This window comes from Phaenicophaeus curvirostris, chromosome 4 (assembly GCF_032191515.1).
Source record: "Phaenicophaeus curvirostris isolate KB17595 chromosome 4, BPBGC_Pcur_1.0, whole genome shotgun sequence".
Taxonomy (NCBI): domain Eukaryota; kingdom Metazoa; phylum Chordata; class Aves; order Cuculiformes; family Cuculidae; genus Phaenicophaeus; species Phaenicophaeus curvirostris.
The window spans coordinates 33,021,947-33,042,244 of record NC_091395.1 but is presented as its reverse complement, the minus strand read 5'-3'; the positions used below and the strand labels follow the sequence as shown (position 1 = coordinate 33,042,244).

The window sequence follows — 20,298 nt, the reverse complement described above, 5'->3', positions numbered from 1 at the left end:
TTCTTGAAAAGATAAGAAAACATCATCATTAATTTCAGTAGCTGATGAAGTTGTGATCAGATGAGTAATTTACTCAGCAAGGAGAGGTAGACAGTGCCTTGCCTATGAAGTTTCAACACAGTGAAGTGTTATGGGGGACTTGTTTTATTATGTGTTATTTTGAACTGAATAAGCACCTAGCCTACTACATAGCCTACTACTTGTCTGTACATCAGCTATTAATCACGTTGATATATAATCAGGGCAAAATCTTCTAAAGTGGACATGATGAAAATGTCTTATTTTTTCAACAGGTACATCAGTTCTAACTGTAGAAGCTTATGAAAACACATTTACGGGAGAAAATATAAAATACAGCATCTTCAGTGACAAAGAAAGCATATTCTCCATACATTCCAGTACAGGTACTTTTTAAAGTGCATACATGTCTATCTATCCATCTATCTATCTCTGTATCTATTTATTTTTCAAGTGTTGATTGCTTAATTAATGTGGTCTCTAAAATAAAGGGAGTTTCTACCACAAGAACAAAGGGTACATATCTTAGAGTATGAGTCTCCAGTTACAATGAATAAATCATTAGTAAAATCAGGGAGGTGGAGAGATCTGCACTATTGTAAAGTTGATGTGAAAAGAAATGGAACAGCAGTATTTCTGTTTAAAACTCTCTGTTCTGATTAACTATTGACCACCAGTTGTTGGGAGTTGATAAGCTACTGTGTTTTGATCCAAATGAGACTCTCTCTTGTTTCTCATAATGAAGTTGCCAAATAACTCAATAAACATAATTCTTCAGAAGTAATCCTAACGTAGGAAGCATTAAACCCTTATTGCGTTTAATGCTCTTTGTTTCAGGCAAACCATGACAGGCCTGAAAGTCAAGTTAGTTTAGTGTTTTAGTGATTGTATTTGCATTCCACAGCAGATCTGCTTTCATCTGCTCTTTGGTCAGGATCTTCTGATGGCAGGACAGCGGCATGTTCCCCATGTTCATTTATGTGCTTACATCTAAGACTGGTGCTTACATCTCTGGTTGCCTCTCAGCTCATAAATACCTTCTGAATAGCTGTAGACTTTCTAGGATGGCACAGACAGTGTAACTACTTTTTCACAGAAACAGTGTAACTATGTTATGTTCTTATCAAATCGTTTTCTCCCTGTGTGCCTGGAGGCTTTAATCTCTGATTATCCTGATGTCTCCAGGCATCAAGTGGTGTAGTCCTCTAAAACTGGTGCTAGTGATGGACAGTTAAATTGATGAGGGGCACCTGAAGTGCAAACTCTGGATTTCCAAGTCCTTCTTATTTCACTGAAATAAAACTAGAAAGATTAATCTCAAAGAACATCTTAGACACTGACATGTTTATCCCCAAGAAAGTGAATCTTCTCTCAAAAAAAAACCCCAAAAAGATGAGGGCATCAAACAGGATTTGACTTTTTTTTTTTTATCAAGTCAGGCTGGAAAATGGTTACATGAGGATTTTAAGTCTCATATGTGCTCCAATACATGCCATAAATATATGGGTACATTTAGCTCAGATACTCAGACATAGAATTAAGACTCAAATGAGGTCACGTGCAGCTGTTTATTTGATTATGAGGCATGCATCAAAGAGGAAAGAAAGAGAGAGATAAAGATAGGTACCCCTTCAGTGCAGCTGCATCCTGTCAGTCCAATGCTCTGTCTAGTGGGAGGATGTTTTCCTATCTTCACCCTTGCTTTGTTCCTTGTATGCTTGAGGTCATTCCTTGCTAACAGGCTCATTTCACTAACTCCTTCCCTTATTTTCCTGTCAAAAACATGCACTTATTCAGGCATGCCAGCTCCCAGCAGTGGTTTTGTCTGTCTTGTGTCCAGCTCCTGGCAGTTGTTCTGTACGGTGTCAGTATCCTTTATAAGGGCAGAGCCTGCAAACCCATCTTGTTCAGCACTGCAGTCCATGTGCAGTTGTCTAGGTGGCAAGATCGTCAGGTTAGGTGTGATGTTGAGACAGACCAGTTCTTTCTGTGGTATACTGCAGCGCTTTCCTCACAAATGCTGGTGGAGTTTCTGTAGCACAGGATGTCACAAATCTTGTTTTGAGATATTTGTGGTTTCTTCTGTTTCTTTTCTTCCTAAACCTTTGTTTTGTTTTTTCTGTTTCTTAGAAAGCATTAATTGCATTAATTGAAGTATAGTCTTTAAGGACATTTTAAGAGCAGTTCTTACCTCAGTGTTAATTTTGACACCAGTAACTCTCTACCCATTGTTTCTAGAGCAGAAGAATTTTTGTCTTTATTGATGAACTCTATATCGTAAGTATACTGAACAGCCTAAGGTCTACTCTACCTGACTTTTCAAGCACTGATGTTAATTAACCCTGCTTTAGAAAATATTTTCTCCTGTCCTTGAGAGAATTATTATATTGTAGAATCATATAAAGCACAGTAGGAAGTGACCCAAAGACAGAAACTCTCAAAAAACTCCAGTGATGGTAATTCTGCACGCTGTCCAGTAGCCTATAAAAGTCTTGGCAGATGAAAAAGTTTGAGTCATATTTGTCTGAATGTTTGTTGAAATTATTTAAACTTAGTACTTTTAAAATAATAACAATAGACATAGGCAATTTTGCTTTTGCCTTTTATTCTTTACATACTTGAAGACTGTTGTTAACTTGTTTTTCCTTCACATGCACTCTTCTAGAATAGCAGCTCTGGTTCTTTCACTCTTTCCTCCTAGGTGGCGTACTTCAACCTTGGTTATTTACTTCACTCTGCACTAGTCTTTTGTTGCTCTTTGTCTTCCTGAGTGTATTCTTTCTGCCATTCTGTTTTGCTTTGTAATTTTTAAGTGTTGTGCTGAAGAGAGACTACCTGTTAGTTTTGAAACCTTTATGTTCAAGAAACAATTTCTGAATGCTGGACAGATCCATAAACAATAGTCAATCATCTTAGAAAATAAAAACTAAAAAGCATTAGGTTGGAGAACCACAGTAGGGTTTCTTATACTATCAACAGGTTTGGAATATCCCAATGGGTTGGGATATTCATGGCATAATTACTAAAAAACTCATGCAAAACTGCATCTGAATTCTAATGAAATAAACATGCAAATTAACTGTGTTTGATATTTAGATGTAATGAAGTATTTTTATTGTATTTTTTGTATTTTTGTACTGTATTACCTAGAACATTGAAACAGTGACTGTGGATTACCATGGAAAGCTCTGAAGTCTCAATAACTTTCATTGATTGTTTTCAGTAGAATAACATGGCTCTCTACATCAGGAGGAGTCAATGTTTTAGCTGTATGTCAGTGAGACAGAGAAATTGATAAAGCTATTGCCCCATTTGGGTATAGATGGAGGGCTAGATGTAGCCACTCTCAGATGAGGGTGAAGAGTCTCTTCAGACCCATGCTCATTGTCACATGTAAAGGAGGACAACTCATGCAGGCACTTTCTTCCTTTCTATCTATCTATAAGCCAATCTGCTTTGTGAAATTTCCACTGTGGTGGTTGATCAGTGAAAACTTAGCTGTCCCATGTTTGTACAATAACTGGCATGCGGAGGTGACATTAGATAGAGGAAGGACATGGTGGGAAGCTTGCTGGAATTCTGCTATGTTCAATGAAGGAGACAGCAAACATTTGGGATTTCATAGCTGTATTTCTGGGTGTTTTTTATTTGCTGCATAAGTTACATCTTGATTATTCATTTTTTTTAATAAACCAGGTGTGATCACAGTAAAAGAGCCAAAGTTTCTTGATTACGAAGTTAAGAATAAAATACATCTTTCAGTATTGGCTGAAAATAGCCTGAATTCAGTGCTCTGCGGAGTGACAGTTTTGATACAAGATATGAATGACAATGTACCTAAATTTGAGCAAAGATGTTACAAAGCATCTGTGTGGGAAGGCCAAACTAAAACAGACATTATACAGGTAAGTGGAAATATATGTTCCCAAGCCCAGTGCTGTAGTTAAAAAGAAGTTTGGTTTATCTGTTCTTGACTACAGTCCTGCTAGGTCTCTTCTGGACTACTGTAACTTAAAAACAGAGAGTGGCATTCTTATGTTGCTACAGCTTTGCTTAGATAGCTGAAATATTCAATGATTTTTTTTCTAGATCATGTTTCATATCTTTCATTCAGGTTTATTAAACTGAAGAAGAATTCTTTATCATACTGCTAGTTGTGGAGCTAGGATTTAAATTCCTTTTTTTCTTAAAAAAAATATCTGTTTCTCTCTTCAAGTAGTTGAAAAATACCATTCAAAGCTGTAGTTCTGGCTACAATGTAGGCTAGGCCTTGCATTAATGCGTCTGCTGAAATGGCTATAGCAATAAAAAGAATACTTTTAACTCGTCAGACTAGTAGAGTGTTCAATTTAAAATCTGATGCCTAAAGAGCAGCTTGTCTCAATTTAAATGTACAAACACTTCTTCTTCTGAATGGATCCATTTTTCTAAAGTGTTTCCAGCTGGCCATGTCAGAGCAAAAGAAGACATCAGTTGGACTAGAAGAACACATAATTTCCTCAGTACATGTTCTTGCATTGCAAGTCAGGTCACAGTGAGGGTCATGTTAGGTACTAAAGATATTCCTTCTCTAGAGAATAAATAAATGGAAAGCTACAAATGCCTCCAGGGCAATGTGATTAGAAACTGATGGACATTGTATTCAGAGAAACATATGTCCAGCAATGGAGAAAAATCAAAAGGCAGTCAACCCAGATGTGTAGTCAAAATTTTATGACAGCATACATTCTAGTATGTTTCCTTTATTCAGTCTGACTGATTGCCTCAGCTATGGTTTGAATCCCGTATTCCACATAATACTTGTTCATCAACCAGAAAAATACAAAACTGACTCTTCGAAGAGTCACAGGAATCTGTGTGAAACCTGTTCACTGCTGTTGAATATCATTTATTCTGCTGGTTTTATAGCTTGCCTCTGCCCCTTTCATGTTATCTGTTAATATTTTAAAATGTTATTAAGGAACTTTCCTGTGAAAGCTCTGAAATCTTAATAATTAATTACTTTAATACTTTTTATGTTTGTATAGCAGTAATACTTCAAGGACCAGTCCTGGACCCCTGAGAAAGTACATTTCTATACACTAAAAAGAGACAGCATTCTAACAGCAACCTTGTAATAATACCAGCAATGTAAAATGATTACATTCAGTCCTAGTGCTTTATGTAGCCGCACTTCAAATTATTCAGGGAAAGCATTTATGTGGGTACTGTTGCAATTCATGAGCTGATTTTGTGACCTCGCCTAGCACTCATGTTGGGGACCAATATAATTATTAACTTAAATTTACTCAGTAGAAAGTGACCAGACATAGATGACTGCAGTAAAAGGTTTTTCTTTCTGAAATCACGTTCTGCCATTTTGAATTAAGCCTCAATTTTGCTCCCAAACAGATATTTGCAACTGACCTTGACAGTGGGCTGAATGGAGAAATCGAATACTCAATTTTATCTGGTAATGAAAATACAGCATTTCTAATTGATTCAACACAAGGGATTTTAGCAACTGATGCAGTCCTAGATCATGAAAGCACTTCGTATTACAGGTTCGTATGCAAGGTTCTTATAAAAATGTATTCTTCTTTTTGTTTACTTTAACTTGAGATTGCTCATATCTTATAGTTTTCTGTTGATATCTGTTACCCACAAAGCCTGGGTACAAGCCAGACAACATTGAGAACAGCATTACAGCTGCCCATTTGCATCATGGATTCTTGCACACTTCTCAAATTTAAGGGAAGAAGGTCTAGTCTTGTTTGGCACTTGCAGCGCTTACTGATAAAAGTGATCATGATGCTTCACTATAGGAATAATGACTGGACTTTAGTTTAAGAACTGTACAGCCATTCCTTCTCTGGATCTATTTTTTGTAAATACATAAAGAAGCAGAAAGCACTCAAACCAATCCAAGCAACAGGACATGTTATGTTCTTTAATTAGAATGTATTCAAATTTTCTTCTCTTTAGTCAAGTAAATACACTTCTGTAAGCTGTTGCCATCTATAAGCTGTCTTGTACTAAGTATTAGTTGTTTCCTGTCTTCCACAAAAAAGGTGAGAAGATGTGATCAAGTGGACATGACAATTTTTCTTAACAGGTCACGCCATAATTGGAATTAGAAAGCAAATGAATCACACTTTGAAGAGAAAGTAAGCGTATGCAGATTCATTAATATACCCTTTTTATGTACTGCAGTCTCTACAAAAAGTAAAATTCTATGTATATGTCAGTAGAAATTACCTTTTTTCCATACAGTTTTGGTATCAATTAAAGTATTTGCAAGTTTTCCTGTCCTCTTGGGCCTCAAATTTTTAAACATCCAATCAGACTTCTTATGAACTAGAATAACTTTTAGAAAACCACATAAAAGAAGATAAATATAATATGATTTTTAAAAAATACCAGTGTAATTTGATAATAGCATCATAAAGGAAACGTTTTAACCTAATATGCAGAACACTTAATTTTGAGTTTACTTCTCACTTTTACATGGAATCAGAAACATCAGTTCTGATTTTTAGTCATTTCAATAGCATAATATGTTTTATTTGTAACTAGTACTTTAAAAGAGTGCCTGGAATAAATCCTTCAAAGGATTCATACTGTCGATGAAGCATTGAACAGGTAAGTAATTCTCGTATCTTTCTTTAACTGGGAACCTGATTTATTTCAGTATTTATGTTGGAATTCTACCGTTTTAAATTAGTGGTTTGAGGAATCTGAAGGTTCATATTCCTTCTCTTTTTCTCTTTATGAATCTGTACATTGTTAGGTGACAAGTGAATAGCAAAAGACACTTTCAAAACTGTTTTCCTGTTTAGTTTCAAAATGTTACCATTGATTCTTTCAGATTTACAAGGAGATGTTTATTTTATCTAAATTGAACATTTTCATCCCCAGAATTTCTAAATCCCTTATAACAGGAATTATAATGAAAGTGTTGACAGAACCTTAATTTTAATGCCTTGGCTGAGATGTTTTTATGAGAGTTTTTTCCTGAAACCTTAGAAAATGATTATTTTTAGTAAAATATTTCCATATGTATACACTACCAATATTCATTCTAGAAAAAATACACTTTCTGTATGGAATTATACACGGTCACCAATTGAATACTCGCCTGCAATACATGTTATATATTCTGTCAGCATCAGAAACCACAAAAGCACTCAGCAAAGCTGGTGTAGTTCAGGAACAGAAGTGCTACAATCCACAGCTTGAGATATAGATTTATAGAATAGTTTGGGTTGGAAGGGACTTTTAAAGGTCATCTATTTCAACCCTCATGCAATAAGCAGGGATGTCTCCAGCTAGATCAGATTGCTCAGAGCCCACCTCTCTGGGCAACCCATTCCAGTGTTTCACCAAACGGCCCTGGTATTCCATGTTGTCATGTGAACATTTAGGTAGTTACATATATTAATGGATTGGACATTAGAAAAAAATTCTTCACCACAAGGGTTATCAAGCACTGAGACAGGCTTCCCTGGGTAAGTGGCTAGGTCACCATCCCTGGAGGTATTTAAAGATGTATAGACCTGGCGGTTAGGGACATGGTTTAGTGGTGAACTTGGCAGCGTTGGGTTTGTGGCTGGACTTGCTGATCTTAAGGGTCTTTTCCTACCTATATGACTCTATGATTCTATCTGTTTGACACTTCAAACAGAAACCGTGACTTAGAAGGAAGGGGGAGAAATAATGCATTCAGAAGATAACCCAGAAAATATGATGAAACATGGAAACAATTGCTAGGACCCAAAATGTTTAATAGAAATGCCATTCTCTGACATATATATCCTTTCCCATAGCTTAGTGTTTTCTTTTTTTAATCTGTTCAATTTTTAGAACACCTGTTGAGTTAAATTTAATTTTTACTTCACTTCTGGATAATTTTTAATCTTGAGTAGGGGTGAATTCTTCTAAATAATCTTTGCTTACAATAAGCATTTGCTCTATTGTTCAACAGCTAGTTCCCACAGAGAGTAAATGTGCTGTTATTGATGTCTATCAGGTCGTTGCTTGCTGTTTTCTTTGCTATATTGTTTATGGAAATCACATAGTAGAATCTGCTACCCATCCTTACACAAATGTAAAATTGAAGCAAACAGCCAAACTCTCTTAATCTGGTCTCACTACTATAATTGGGAACTTCACCACTGTCAAATGGTCCGTGTATTCAGGTTTTTCATTTTATCACTTACATTTATAATACAACAAGGGACCTATTCTGTATCTCTGCAGACGTTTTGGCTGAATATTACTGTGAATGTTTTCATGCTATCTAGTTTTGACATTCCTGTTGTCCCTTTATAAATGATGAGGAGAATCAGATTCCTCCAAAGGACAATTCAGTACTTAAGTTTTAATTCCTGCTCTGAATTGCCAACTGAAGAACTGTCTTATTTAAGAGTTTCTTGCTGACTTGTTTAACCATCTATGTTTGGTGTGAAATTGGGTGAAATTAATATAAATTAATAATTCCTTCTTATTTGTATGATTTTGGTATGTTTTTGCCACCTAGATTCTCCTGGACACTGTTCTTGCAAGACACAAAAAACAGAACTCAAGACAGTCAACCTTACAGAAAGAAAGATGTAATTTAAGAGTTGCAATGAAGAGCACAAAGGGCTAATCTTTTAATTTGTAATTTTCCCCCTGCTTATAGCATTGGTGGATAATTCTATGATTTCTTAGGAATAATGACAATTAGTTTCCTTTGTTTGTAGGTTGGTTGTACAAGCCGCTGATAAAGGAAGCCAGAGACTTTCTGCTACAAGTATTGTGCAGATACAAGTGTTAGATGTTAATGATAATGCTCCAGTTGTCCAACCACCAGGTGAAGTGGAGGTCCCAGAAAGTAAGTGTGATACTACAGCAAAGTTTTGTTAAGACTGGGATTTATCGAACAATAATAGTGCTTTCGGTGGTTTGTGTAACCAAGTGATCCTAGTAAAAAGGGTAATGAATTGTATCACTACTGAAATATCAGAGTAAATTGTGATCTGCTTTTGTTCTCAGAAATATTATTCTTAATCTTTAGAGATTGTGTATAAGAATAGTTTGGAGCACAACCATAGGCAATTCAGAAAGAAGAAAACAAACTCTACAGAAATACATATGTCATCTGTTCATTTTTGACTGCAGTGTCATATTCTTCAGATGTCTTCAATTTCTGCTTTTCTCCAATAAAAATACTTGGTGTTAAAGCCAGCATTGCTAGAAATGAGATATTTTTAGCTTCATTGTGATGAAAGAAATAATTTCTGTAAATTTGAATGAAGCCTTAAAATGTTCTATAGCTTGATCCAGTTAATGTTCATGAAGAGAAGGACGCAGGAGCTCCTGAGTTATCACCTCAGCATGCATCTGGTATATTGTGTGAAATAAGCTGAACATTTGCAGACTTTGAATCTGAAGCCCAGCATTTTCAAATAGAGGCATCATGCATGTGATGCATTAAGATATACAGCAGAACATTTATAAAGGTTTCGGTGCCTAAATTCTAGTACTCCTATTAACAAAAGATGTCAAGGCTGTCTTTCTAGTGATATTCTTTTACCCTTTCCTAAATTTAGTTCCCACCAGTAACGACAAGTTCAGGATTCATAGATTCACAGCAGCTGTAAACTACTAGCCACTTATTTAGGTTTTTGTATTGCATTTAAGAACATTTGCTTGAGGACATCACAATACATGTTTGAGGCTTAAAACTCCAGACACGCAAATGGGAGATGGTTTAGTTTCTGTTTGTCAGATGGTCACTGTTACGTTCAATTTGTAGTGTCTAGTACTGTCAGTTTGGCACATAGCAAAAGTTGTCCGCATCGAGTTTCTCAATCTCATAGGAATATACCTTAAGCTCTTAAGATTGATGTGCCACGTAGGTACATCTGAATGTTGTGTCTCTCTCTGGTGGCCTTCTCTTCCTCTGGAAGAGCTTCAGAATTGCAGTCACTGGCTCTTCAAAAACCAGGGGACTCTGATGCTTCAGTTATATATTCTTGTGGAAGTTTGGTACTGTTCAATAAATTCATGTCACCCAAATGCACATGGAAATCCATGCGAGTTCCTTTTGCTTGTGAAGAAACAGTTATGGCTACACTAGATCTGAGAGATTCTAAAGAAAACCTGAATTAGAAGTGAAACAAAGCAGATGCATTTAAAGAAGTGCACTACTGTTTCCATAGTGGTTTTTGGTATTCCTCTTATTCTAAAAAAACAAGATCAAAATACACCAACAGCTAGTACAGAAAGATTGCATTTATCTAAGAAACAGTATTACAAAATTGGTGAAATCTTCAGAAATTGTAGCATCATCTTTTAGCAATGTCTTATCCTGAAAATTATTGTTTCAGATGCCGTGCCTGGTTATACAGTGACTCAGGTGTCAGCAAGTGATGCAGACTCCAGACCAGCACTTCAATTTGTTATTTATGATAATAGTAATGGAATGCAATTTGCCATCAATCAACACACTGGTGTGGTCACAGTAGTGGAGCCATTAGATTTTGAAGAAACTGCTGTGTATAAGCTGAGAATTGTAGTTTCAGATTCTGTGCATCAAACAGAAGCAGAGCTTACCATCCTTGTGCTGGACGTCAATGATAACCCACCAGTGTTTACCCAGGATTCATATCAGGTGGGAGTGTGGCAAATGGACAACAAACGTGTGATATCTTTCTATATATGATGATAAATAGTAGGAGTGCTTGTTTATATTTGTCTTAAAAATGCATTTTGGCACTGTGAAGGAAGTTCCCTGCAAATTATTACTGAGCAGAAACAGAGCAGAGCTCTTCTGGGAAGCCCCATCCCCTTTCTTGAAGTTCTGCTAAAAGGACTGAGAGAAATGTTCAGTTTTCAAGACTGTGGTTTCTGACTTCAGAAGAAAAGTGATGTGAATGCTAGCTGTACTCCAAACACTGTACGTTCATCACTGGGAGTTACTGTATATAATCCAAACCAGTCTGGGGGCAGGGTCCAGTGTTCAGAACTTCCTTCTTCAGAGAGAATGGTAAACAAGTTGGTATGTTTATTCTGGGCTTGTTACTATGGCACAAATTTCTTAAGTTTTACTTACACAGCTCCAGAAAAGTGTAGCAAGTGCCCCCATGCTAGGTCATGCATATATTAATTGTAATGTGTAACTGCCATATAGCAATGGCAGTCATCTAGGGGTTGAGGGATGTGAGTTTTTACCTTTGCAACATCCCCTGCTAGACTGAGGAGGGTACAGAGCTCAGCTTTTGCACTTCTGGACAAGCTCAGAGACAAAAATATGAGGCCCTGCAGGAGACCTGGATTTAATGATGCTAAAAATTTGGGTTAGTAAAGATATTTCAACCTCTGAGCATGTGCAGGTACAGCAATTTAGTCACTTAGATAACTCTGGGGTGGCTTGTAGGCACCTGTGGAATTCTTAGATGTCTGAGATGTAAGGATTTGTGTAAATTGCTTACTTAATCTCATAAGTCTAAGTTCTGAAAAAAAAGAAATCCCTATTAATGCTCGAATGATTTTTAGACCTTGCCTTAAGTTTTCCTCAACCCTCACATATGTCTGATTTTGGAGAATGGCTTATGCAAGTGCAAGTGCTAGGAATTTTTTTGTAGATCAGAGCAGACATTACAGGCAAGGTTACTAATTGATTCAAAACAACAGCTATTGACTATTCTAACATAAACAGCTGAGCTTCTCTCTCTACCATTCTGATGTTCTGATGTGTTGTGTGGATAATAAGATATACTGCTTCTTTTCAATCAATGATATGTGTAATTGCTTATTCATCATCCTGTAAGTTTTACCTTTTTATTATCTTTTCTAGTGTTTTCATTTTACTAAGCTCTATAAAAACTGTAATTTTGCCTTATATGTCAGGTGAGGCTGCCAGAGCTCATTTCTATGGATGCTGCTGTTCTGACGGTCTCTGCTATGGATAGGGATTCAGAACAAAATGGGATGATTTCCTACAAAATCCTCTCTCCCTCTCAAGGATTTTCCATTGATCACAAGAATGGTGAGTCTGTAAACATGGTTGTTTATTTCAGTTTTTTCAGTGTAAATTACAGTCCTATTTTACTTCTTCACCCATTGCCAGTGATCACTTGAGCTCTAGAAATCTTTGGTGGTGAAAGTCCATCACATGGTTTGGCTAAATCTGCCATTATTGCTGAAGAAGTGACGACATTAAAGAATGGAGTTCTCAGTTTATCCCTCAACCATGCACAAGGCAGCTAGTCTCAACATCCTGTGGATGCTACAGAAAAGTTGCCGTATGATTTGCATTAATTCTTAACGTTTCAGCTGATGTATTAGATTTCCTTCAATTTAAGCTCCTACTTACTATTTTTCAGTACAAGTTGAAACTGTCATGAAGCAGCTTCTCCATTGGGCAGTATGTTTTTAAGAATACTTCTTTAAAGAGATTATGTTATCCTATAATCTTAAATGGAATTTAAAGTTTTTCTAACTTGAGAGTGCTCTCTCCAAGGTACATTATTTTCTTCAATAATTAAGTGGTGTACAGATCTAAATTTTTTGGCCTAATGTAACACTCTGGGAAATGGAAAACTGTGTTTGTCTCTCTCTTTGTATACATGTATACATAAGGTTTTTGGCTTCCAAGATTTCTAGATGCTGCAACTATTGTTGAGTGAGCAAGTTCTTAGCACTTCTTCACTATTCTCATGTGTACACATGAGATGAATTTTTTAATGCAATATTTGTTGGCTGGTGGTAACTGAACACAGAATATAGCACTGTCTCACCCAGTTAAAGCAGTTGTTATTTTTTTTCCTTACTTACTTGTTACTCTGTATTCACCAACCTATCTTTATGGTTTTCAACTGCGATCAGAGAATTGTCACACAGTGTGGTGGCACTTAGCAGTACACTGGAGAGTGAAGTGGAAGTAGATGGCTTATGAACATAGATTCATTAAATGGTTTGAGTGGAAGGGGCCTTTCCATGTTCTCATCCATCCCTGATGTTAAGATAAGCAATTTGAATGAAACATGTTTACATAACTTAGTGGCAAACCTATCTAAATAACAGACAAGCCCATAATGCTGTTACTGGATTGCAAGCAAAACAGGAGAACAAATGACCTTCAGTAATAAGCTCGCAAAGCATATTTAGCCTCTTTTAGTTTAAAACCATTTCCCCTTGTCCTGTAGCTACGGGACCTGCTAAAAAGTTTGTCCTCATGTTTCTTACAAGCCCCCTTTAAGTACTGAAGGGCCACAGTAAGGTCTCACTGGAGTCTTCTCCAGCCTGAACAACCCCAGCTCTCTCAGCCCTTCCTCGTAGGAGCGGTGTTCAATCCCTCTGAGCAGTTTTGTGGCCCTCCTCTGGACCTGCTTCAACAGGTCTGTGTCTTTCTTGTGTGGAAGGCTCCAGAGCTGGATACAGTACTCCAGGATGGGTCTCACTGGAGTGGAGTAGAGAGGGAGAATTATCTCCCTTGACCTCTTGCCCACGCTTCTTTTGATGCAGCCCAGGATATGGTTGGCTGCCTGGGCTGTAAGCACACATTACTAGCTTATGTCCAACTTTTCATCCACCAGTACCACCAAGACCTTTTCAGCAGTGCTGCTCTCAATCCCTTCCTACCCCAGCCTGTAGTGTTACCAGAGGTTGCCTCTCTCCAGGTGCAAGACCTCATACTTGGCTTGTTGAACCTCATGGGGTTCAAATGGACCCATTTCTGAAGCTTGTCCAGGTCCCTCAGAATAGCATCCTGTCCCTCAGGCAAGTCAGATGCACCGTTCAGCTTGGTGTTGTCTGCAGATTTGGTTAGAGTGCACTCAGTCCTGTTGTTTGTGTCATTGATGAAGACATTAAACAGTAGTGGTCCCAGTATGGACCCCTGAGGGACACTACTTGTCACCGAGCTCCATCAGGACATTGAGCCATCTCTTGGGGGTGTGCAGCTATTACAGTTGAGTCCTTTTTCAAATATGACTGATTAGATTCAGCTTTTGGAATCACATTTACTTGCCTTAGTGAGTGTGAAGCATAGGCTTTTGTTAATTCTGTTTTATTTTCAGGTTCAGTGTTTGCTACAGGACCAGTGACACAGCTGGAAAAGTTTTCCATTATTCAGCTCTTGATAGAAGCCACAGATGGTGGCAGTCCCACTCTGAGCGCAGTTACCTCTGTAGAGGTGCACATAGAAGATGTAAATAACCATGCCCCTCAGTTCACAAGGATTCTTTACAATCTCAGTGTAAGCGAGGATGCCTCAGTTGGAGAAAGTATCCTTACATTTTCAGCCACTGACTATGACTGGACACATGTTAATATGTATGTTGAATACTCTATTATTGATGGCAATGCTGAGAATTTATTCTCTGTGGAAACAAGAATCATTGAGTCAGAAACATCCTACAAACATGTTGGAAGTCTTGTTTTGAGCAGTGTTCTCGACAGGGAGAAGACAACTTCTCACCATTTGGTCCTCCTTGCTTCTGATCGTGGAACTCCCTCCTTGAATTCAACTGCCACTGTGCTAGTAACTGTGCTGGATGTTAATGATAATCCTCCAGTATTTATCAGCTCTGAGTACCATATTCATGTCAGAGAAAGCATATCTGTAGGTAGTCACATCACTGAAGTTTCAGCAAATGACTGTGATGCAGGCACTAATGCAGAAATCACTTATGCAATCATCTCTGGAAATGACAAGGGACATTTTCATGTGGATGGGAAAACAGGATCAGTGGATTTGATGAAAACACTGGATTATGAGGATACCATGAAATTTACTTTGATCATCCAAGCCACAGATGGAGGAACTTATGTAAAAAATGTGGCTTTTTCTGTTGTTCTTGTTAGCGTCCTAGATGACAATGATTATGCTCCACTGTTTGTGTTTCCCAGCCTGAGCTGTGTTATCAGTGAAAATCTGCCTACCTTTTCTTCTGTGTGCACTGTTAATGCACTGGATTTTGATAAAGGCTCCTATGGATACCTTACTTACTCCATCCAGTCTTCATGTTTGGCTCATCGTGAAGCTCCTAGAGACCACGACATGTTCTTCATTGATCCTTTGACAGGAGATATTCATACAAAGCAAATGTTTGACTATGAAAGTCAGAATAGGTACTGTCTCATAATCCAAGCAAAAGACAAAGGTGACTCATTGGCTACCATTACAGTTCAGGTAGATATTGAGGGCAGAGATGAATTTGACCCAGTGTTTACACAAGATCAGTATTTCTTTAATCTCCCCGAGAGGAATGAAGCAGGCCAATTGCTTGGCAGAGTGACCGCATCAGACAGTGATGGTGGGCTGGACGGAGTTGTTCATTACTCCCTGCTAGAAAGTTCTCCATTCTTTTCTGTGAATCAAACCAGCGGTAATATTTATTTGACTCAGACTGTTCGCAGAAATAAAAGTGGCAGCAGAAGGAATGATGACACCCTGGAATTGTTGGTAAGAGCTCATAGTCCCAAAATTGAGTCAAAGTTCACAGTGTGCACTGTTTTGGTAAATGTTTCTAATTCTTCTGAGAGTGATCCCACAATGTCAGCATACAGCCTGACCATTAGCATTTCAGCCTCCTCAGTAGTGTTCCTATTACTCGTGGTCAGTCTTCTTATGTTTATTCTGAGATATAAGTGGAAAGATCTGATGAACTCTCGTGTGAAAAAGGAAGCAGTATCCTCCTCAGTTAGTGATATGAATTCAGCCAGTGGAGATAAGGACTGCCAGAAAATCCAAAGTACTGGGACCAGTATGCTTCCCATGGGTACCATAGCAGAATGGCTGAGCCAAGCAGGAATCGGAGAGGGGAAGGATGACTGTGTCCCCTCCAGGCATTCAGACTCCAGTGGCCATGGTTCTGCTGAAGGAGAAACTGCAGAGGATGAGGAAATCAAAAGGATCAATGAGCATCCTTGCGGAAAGAGCACTGCCTCAATACTGAGCGAGCACAGCTCACGGATGCCAGATTCAGGGATCCCAAGAGAGTCTGATCAGCTGTCCTGTCAGTCTGCAGAAATGGATGTCATGGCTCCCATGCAAAGCTTGGAAACCGTGCAAGCCATCGAAGGCAGAGAAGAAGCCTATGCACATAAAATGTTGTCTCAAACACTTCAGAAAACTGGAATAAAAGAGAAAGACGTAATGGCAGACCTCGCAAGAGAATATGTCTTGATATCTGATAGGCAGGACTGTGGATATGATTCGCTTGCAACTCTCAGCACCTCTGATGAAGATCTCAGAGGTGGCTATAAATGGGATTGTGTGCTTACCTGGGAACCCAGATTTCAACCTCTCGCATCAGTGTTTACTGATATTGCAAAACTGAAAGATGAAAATGTACACATTCATAGCTTCCCTAATGAGAAGAAATCTCTTGTTTTCCCACCCCCCTTGATAACATCAGTAGCTCAGCCTGGCATAAGGACAGTGCCACCACGAATGCCAAATGCAATATCAGGGCAAGCATTTAAAGAATACCCTCGTTCTGCCCTTACTCATAGTACTGGATATCCTCCACCCACCATGACCCCCAGTTTTTCTCCTTCCCTCTCCTTACTTACCATACAGACGCCTACTGCTTCTCCAGTAATGTCTGATGGGAAAATGATAGGAACATGTCTTATTGATCCAAGCCATGAACTTGGAACTGAAGAAGAAATTCAGGTCTAGGTTGTTATCATGCAGTTGTTTATGGTAAAAGATATGGCTTGAAATGTATTTTGTTATTGTTCAACAAGCAAAATATGCCTGTCAAAGCTGTGTCACCAGTATTACTTGTGTTTTCATTAGCTGAAAAAGTTAAAATATAAAATAGCCACAAACTTGGTAGTTATCCTTCTTGTTCTTCCCAGAATACACTGTGAGGCTTCTGCCCTTTCAGCTCCCAACAACTGTGTTTTCCTATGTAAATCACACAGCCAGGTGCCTGATAACCCACTTGACGAGTTTTCCTGGTTTGCTCATAACATATGCCAAAACCGAATAAATGGTAGTAGTTTTGTACTGTGGAAGAATTTTATTAGCATGCTGGTGGGTTCTGACTGCTTCAGTGGTGGTATCGGAAGCCAGCAAGCAATGATTATATGAATAATAATGGATCACTCTTGGAAGACAGAATAACCAGAGGTAAGATAAAAGTAACCGTCTTCTCTGTTACTAGATTTAAAATAGATACCTATTGTCTTTCTGTCCTGTTACAGAAGCTGTCCTGGTTCCCAGGCAGCTGTAGGAACAGACAGTGTTACAGTTCTGAAGGTTACGTGTGCCTCCACCCTGGTCCTTAGTCTTGTGCTGGGCATGTCTGCAAGACCAAATAATCTGGCCTCATTTGTTGTATGTATCATACCTATGGCATGCTGTGTATATACGTATATCTAGACACATACACTTACTTTATATTGTATTGGATCAATAAAATACTCAGAAAATACATCTAAAGTAACTCTGGTTTCTCTTCAGTGGATGTTTAAAAGTCTTTTTCATCATGTATATTAAAACTGGGCTATAAAGGATTGTCTAATTGATGCCTGTGAATCTATTACAAGTTGGATGTGTACAGAGGTATGTATTGCATGGGTCATAACAGGTGAAAGAAGAGCATACAATGTAGATAGGTAAGTGATCTTGTGGGATCAGCATCATGCATGCAGTGGCTTTTGTTATTTCCTCTGTCATGCACATCAAGATTTGCAGCCTGTGGGCTCATAACCTGTTTGAATAAGATCCTGATTCTAAGGCTACAACTGCTCTGTACTATCATGCAACAGGATCCATGCTTCTATGAAAGAGTGCTTCTTTTAAAGCTGGCAATTGTTCTTCATACTGCTGTGATCTGTGAAACAAAATGTAGCCTAGGAATGCATCAAGGTAGGCAAGTGTTACTAAGAAATGAGACAGTATGACGAGTTTTACAGTCAGTCGAAAATCTGTGTCAGGAAGAGGAATGTGAGGAGGAGAAGTCATTCCCAGTACATATCTCAACTTGGAGTATTGGTTTAAGGCCATTATTTCAGAATGAATATTATTCTCCATGTGTAAACATGCTTTCTACAGCCTATCTGGTTTGTATGCTTTAACTTCTGAACTAATTTCTAATAAAATCAGAGGTGTTCTTTGAGTTGTTTTGTTCTGTATAGTTATAGTTTCAGGGAGACATGTGGCACACAGATCTACCTTTTCTATGTAGACTTAGCAAATCTGATTTTATTTTGAGGTGGTGATGGTCAAGTGGCAGCTATAGCTCTGGAGAACAATGAGCATGTGCTGTCCTGATAGGGGTCATTGTTCCAGAGGGTGATTGGTGGAAGGATAAATGCTTTACATGGCAAAACTGTGTTTGATCTTTCACACTGATGGATATGAAGTGGTAGGTGGCTCGTTGTTCGTGTATAGAGTCCTGGCTAACTGAGGAGTAACTTTTTCTTCACTAATACTGTTGCAAATTGAATACTACTAGCAGTAGAAATCACTAGAAAGCATTGTCATAGTATATAGCATAAGATATGGACCTCACCATGCTAATGTCTGCCCACTTCCTATAGTTCTGCATGAAAAGTGAAAAAACCTCTGTTTCTGTTTGTGCCCTTTTGGCTCCTTCACATTCATCTTGTTTTCAATACTTTTCTGTAAAGAACAGGTCTGATTTGCATCCTATTTGTCAAGCACACAATATAACCAATGCATACTTTTTGCTCCTTTTAAGTGTTACAGCACTCTTTTCCCTACCTCTTATGTATTTGCTCATTCTGTATCAAATGGTAAACAACACTTAGCATATATATTATTGTTTCATAGACAGTCAGGCTTAAAAATGTGACCAAGTGTTTGCAATATATCATGCGTAGTGCTTTTAACCTTACTGTTTCTTTCCCTAAGTAAGCAATATAACTTCTGTAATTTACCATGTAATATTACCTTGCCCTGAATTGGCTGTGTTACTTTTCAAGTCTGTACACCAGCTTTAGCACTTTGGAGAAGGTACAGAACTTGTTAATGGAAAATCATATTAAGCTCAAAATGCATAAGCTATAAAATAAAAGACAGTTGTCTCTTCTAGAATTTTGGCTGCCTGCCTTCTGGATTTGCTTGTTGGCAGCCTTGAAAACACTGGTGTAAATCAATACCAAATGGATATCAAAATTCCATCTACCAGCACTGCACGTTAAATTGATATTCAAACAGATTCCTGTGCAAAGAGGAAAAACCTTTATATTTTTAGGGAGTCCATCATTTACAGATTATAAAAAGTCGTATATATACCTATTTTCTAAAATTATACTAAAAACACTGGTTACCTACAGTCCATATTTAGTTTGTATTTTATCTTCAGATGAAGACAGGAATTGGTCCTAAAGCAGTTTTAGATAAAAATAGTTCCAATAAAAAGGAACCCTTGTTGCTAAGTCTATTGTACCGCTGATCCTTACTGTCATTTACACTTAGTTGCTGTCAGTTTTCTATGTTGTCTGTTATTTGTTTTCTTTAACTGGTATGTAGCTTCCTGAATAACTATGTTTAGCTCTTCTCTTTGGGAGACCTATAAGCCAAAAAATACTGCCCTGACAAAAAGTGTTACTAGAACGTTGGCTAGCACCAGACTGATGATTGTGTATGTATGGCTTTAGCTGATGGAGTCAAAGGCCAGTTGGCAATTCAGTTGGCTATTGTAGTCATGTGGGGCCACATGGAGACCTCCTCCTTGAAAACCACCCCCTGGGGGTGAAGGACGGAGGAATCCTTGCAGAGAGGGAACTGGCACTGGTTGGCTGAGAATGGAGAGTGGTTCCCTAAAATCCTGTAAAAACAATTCCTGGAACAGGAGGCAGTTGCAACTTTGTAATTGAATATACTGTGGTGGGAGGTTTATGTTTAGAGTTTGGCTTACTTTGCAAGTGCAATGACTTTTCAGCTTCCTGGCCATAGTATCTGACACAACAGAACCAACTCATTATGGCAGTATGTGGCTTAGGCCTCTGTAGATCTGGTTGGAAAAACTAAGGTGTTGCAGAATCAAATTTGATGTACTTTTGAGTGCTACACAGCTACTAGCTCTGCTATTTGTTCACTTGCACGTATACAAAGCCTAATGTATATTCAGTCTGTGTATGGATTTGGATGTTCAGATCTCATTAAAAGGAGCTGCAGTCTGGCATCTAGTTCCTTCTGGTGGCTTTGAAAATTCCACCATAAATACACGCATTTTTAAAACTTCGGAAAAAATCTGGATACCTAAGCAAAGGAAAAAGGGGCCTTATAGAAAGGAAAACTGAAAATCTTGAATTTTCTGATTTAGACAT

General features: G+C 38.1%; 1 protein-coding gene across 1 annotated transcript in view; it reads left to right on the top strand.

Moving 5' to 3' along the window:
• The window catches only part of DCHS2 (dachsous cadherin-related 2), a 107,030-nt gene extending 90,038 nt beyond the window's left edge, over positions 1-16,992 (top strand). The window contains exons 14-20 of the mRNA XM_069854981.1: positions 294-404; positions 3,715-3,923; positions 5,410-5,561; positions 8,742-8,872; positions 10,371-10,654; positions 11,893-12,031; positions 14,064-16,992. Of these exons, the coding sequence (XP_069711082.1) occupies positions 294-404; positions 3,715-3,923; positions 5,410-5,561; positions 8,742-8,872; positions 10,371-10,654; positions 11,893-12,031; positions 14,064-16,672 (3,635 nt within the window). The 3' untranslated portion in view covers positions 16,673-16,992. The remainder of the gene's footprint in view (positions 1-293; positions 405-3,714; positions 3,924-5,409; positions 5,562-8,741; positions 8,873-10,370; positions 10,655-11,892; positions 12,032-14,063) is intronic.
• Positions 16,993-20,298: the final 3,306 nt, after the last annotated feature.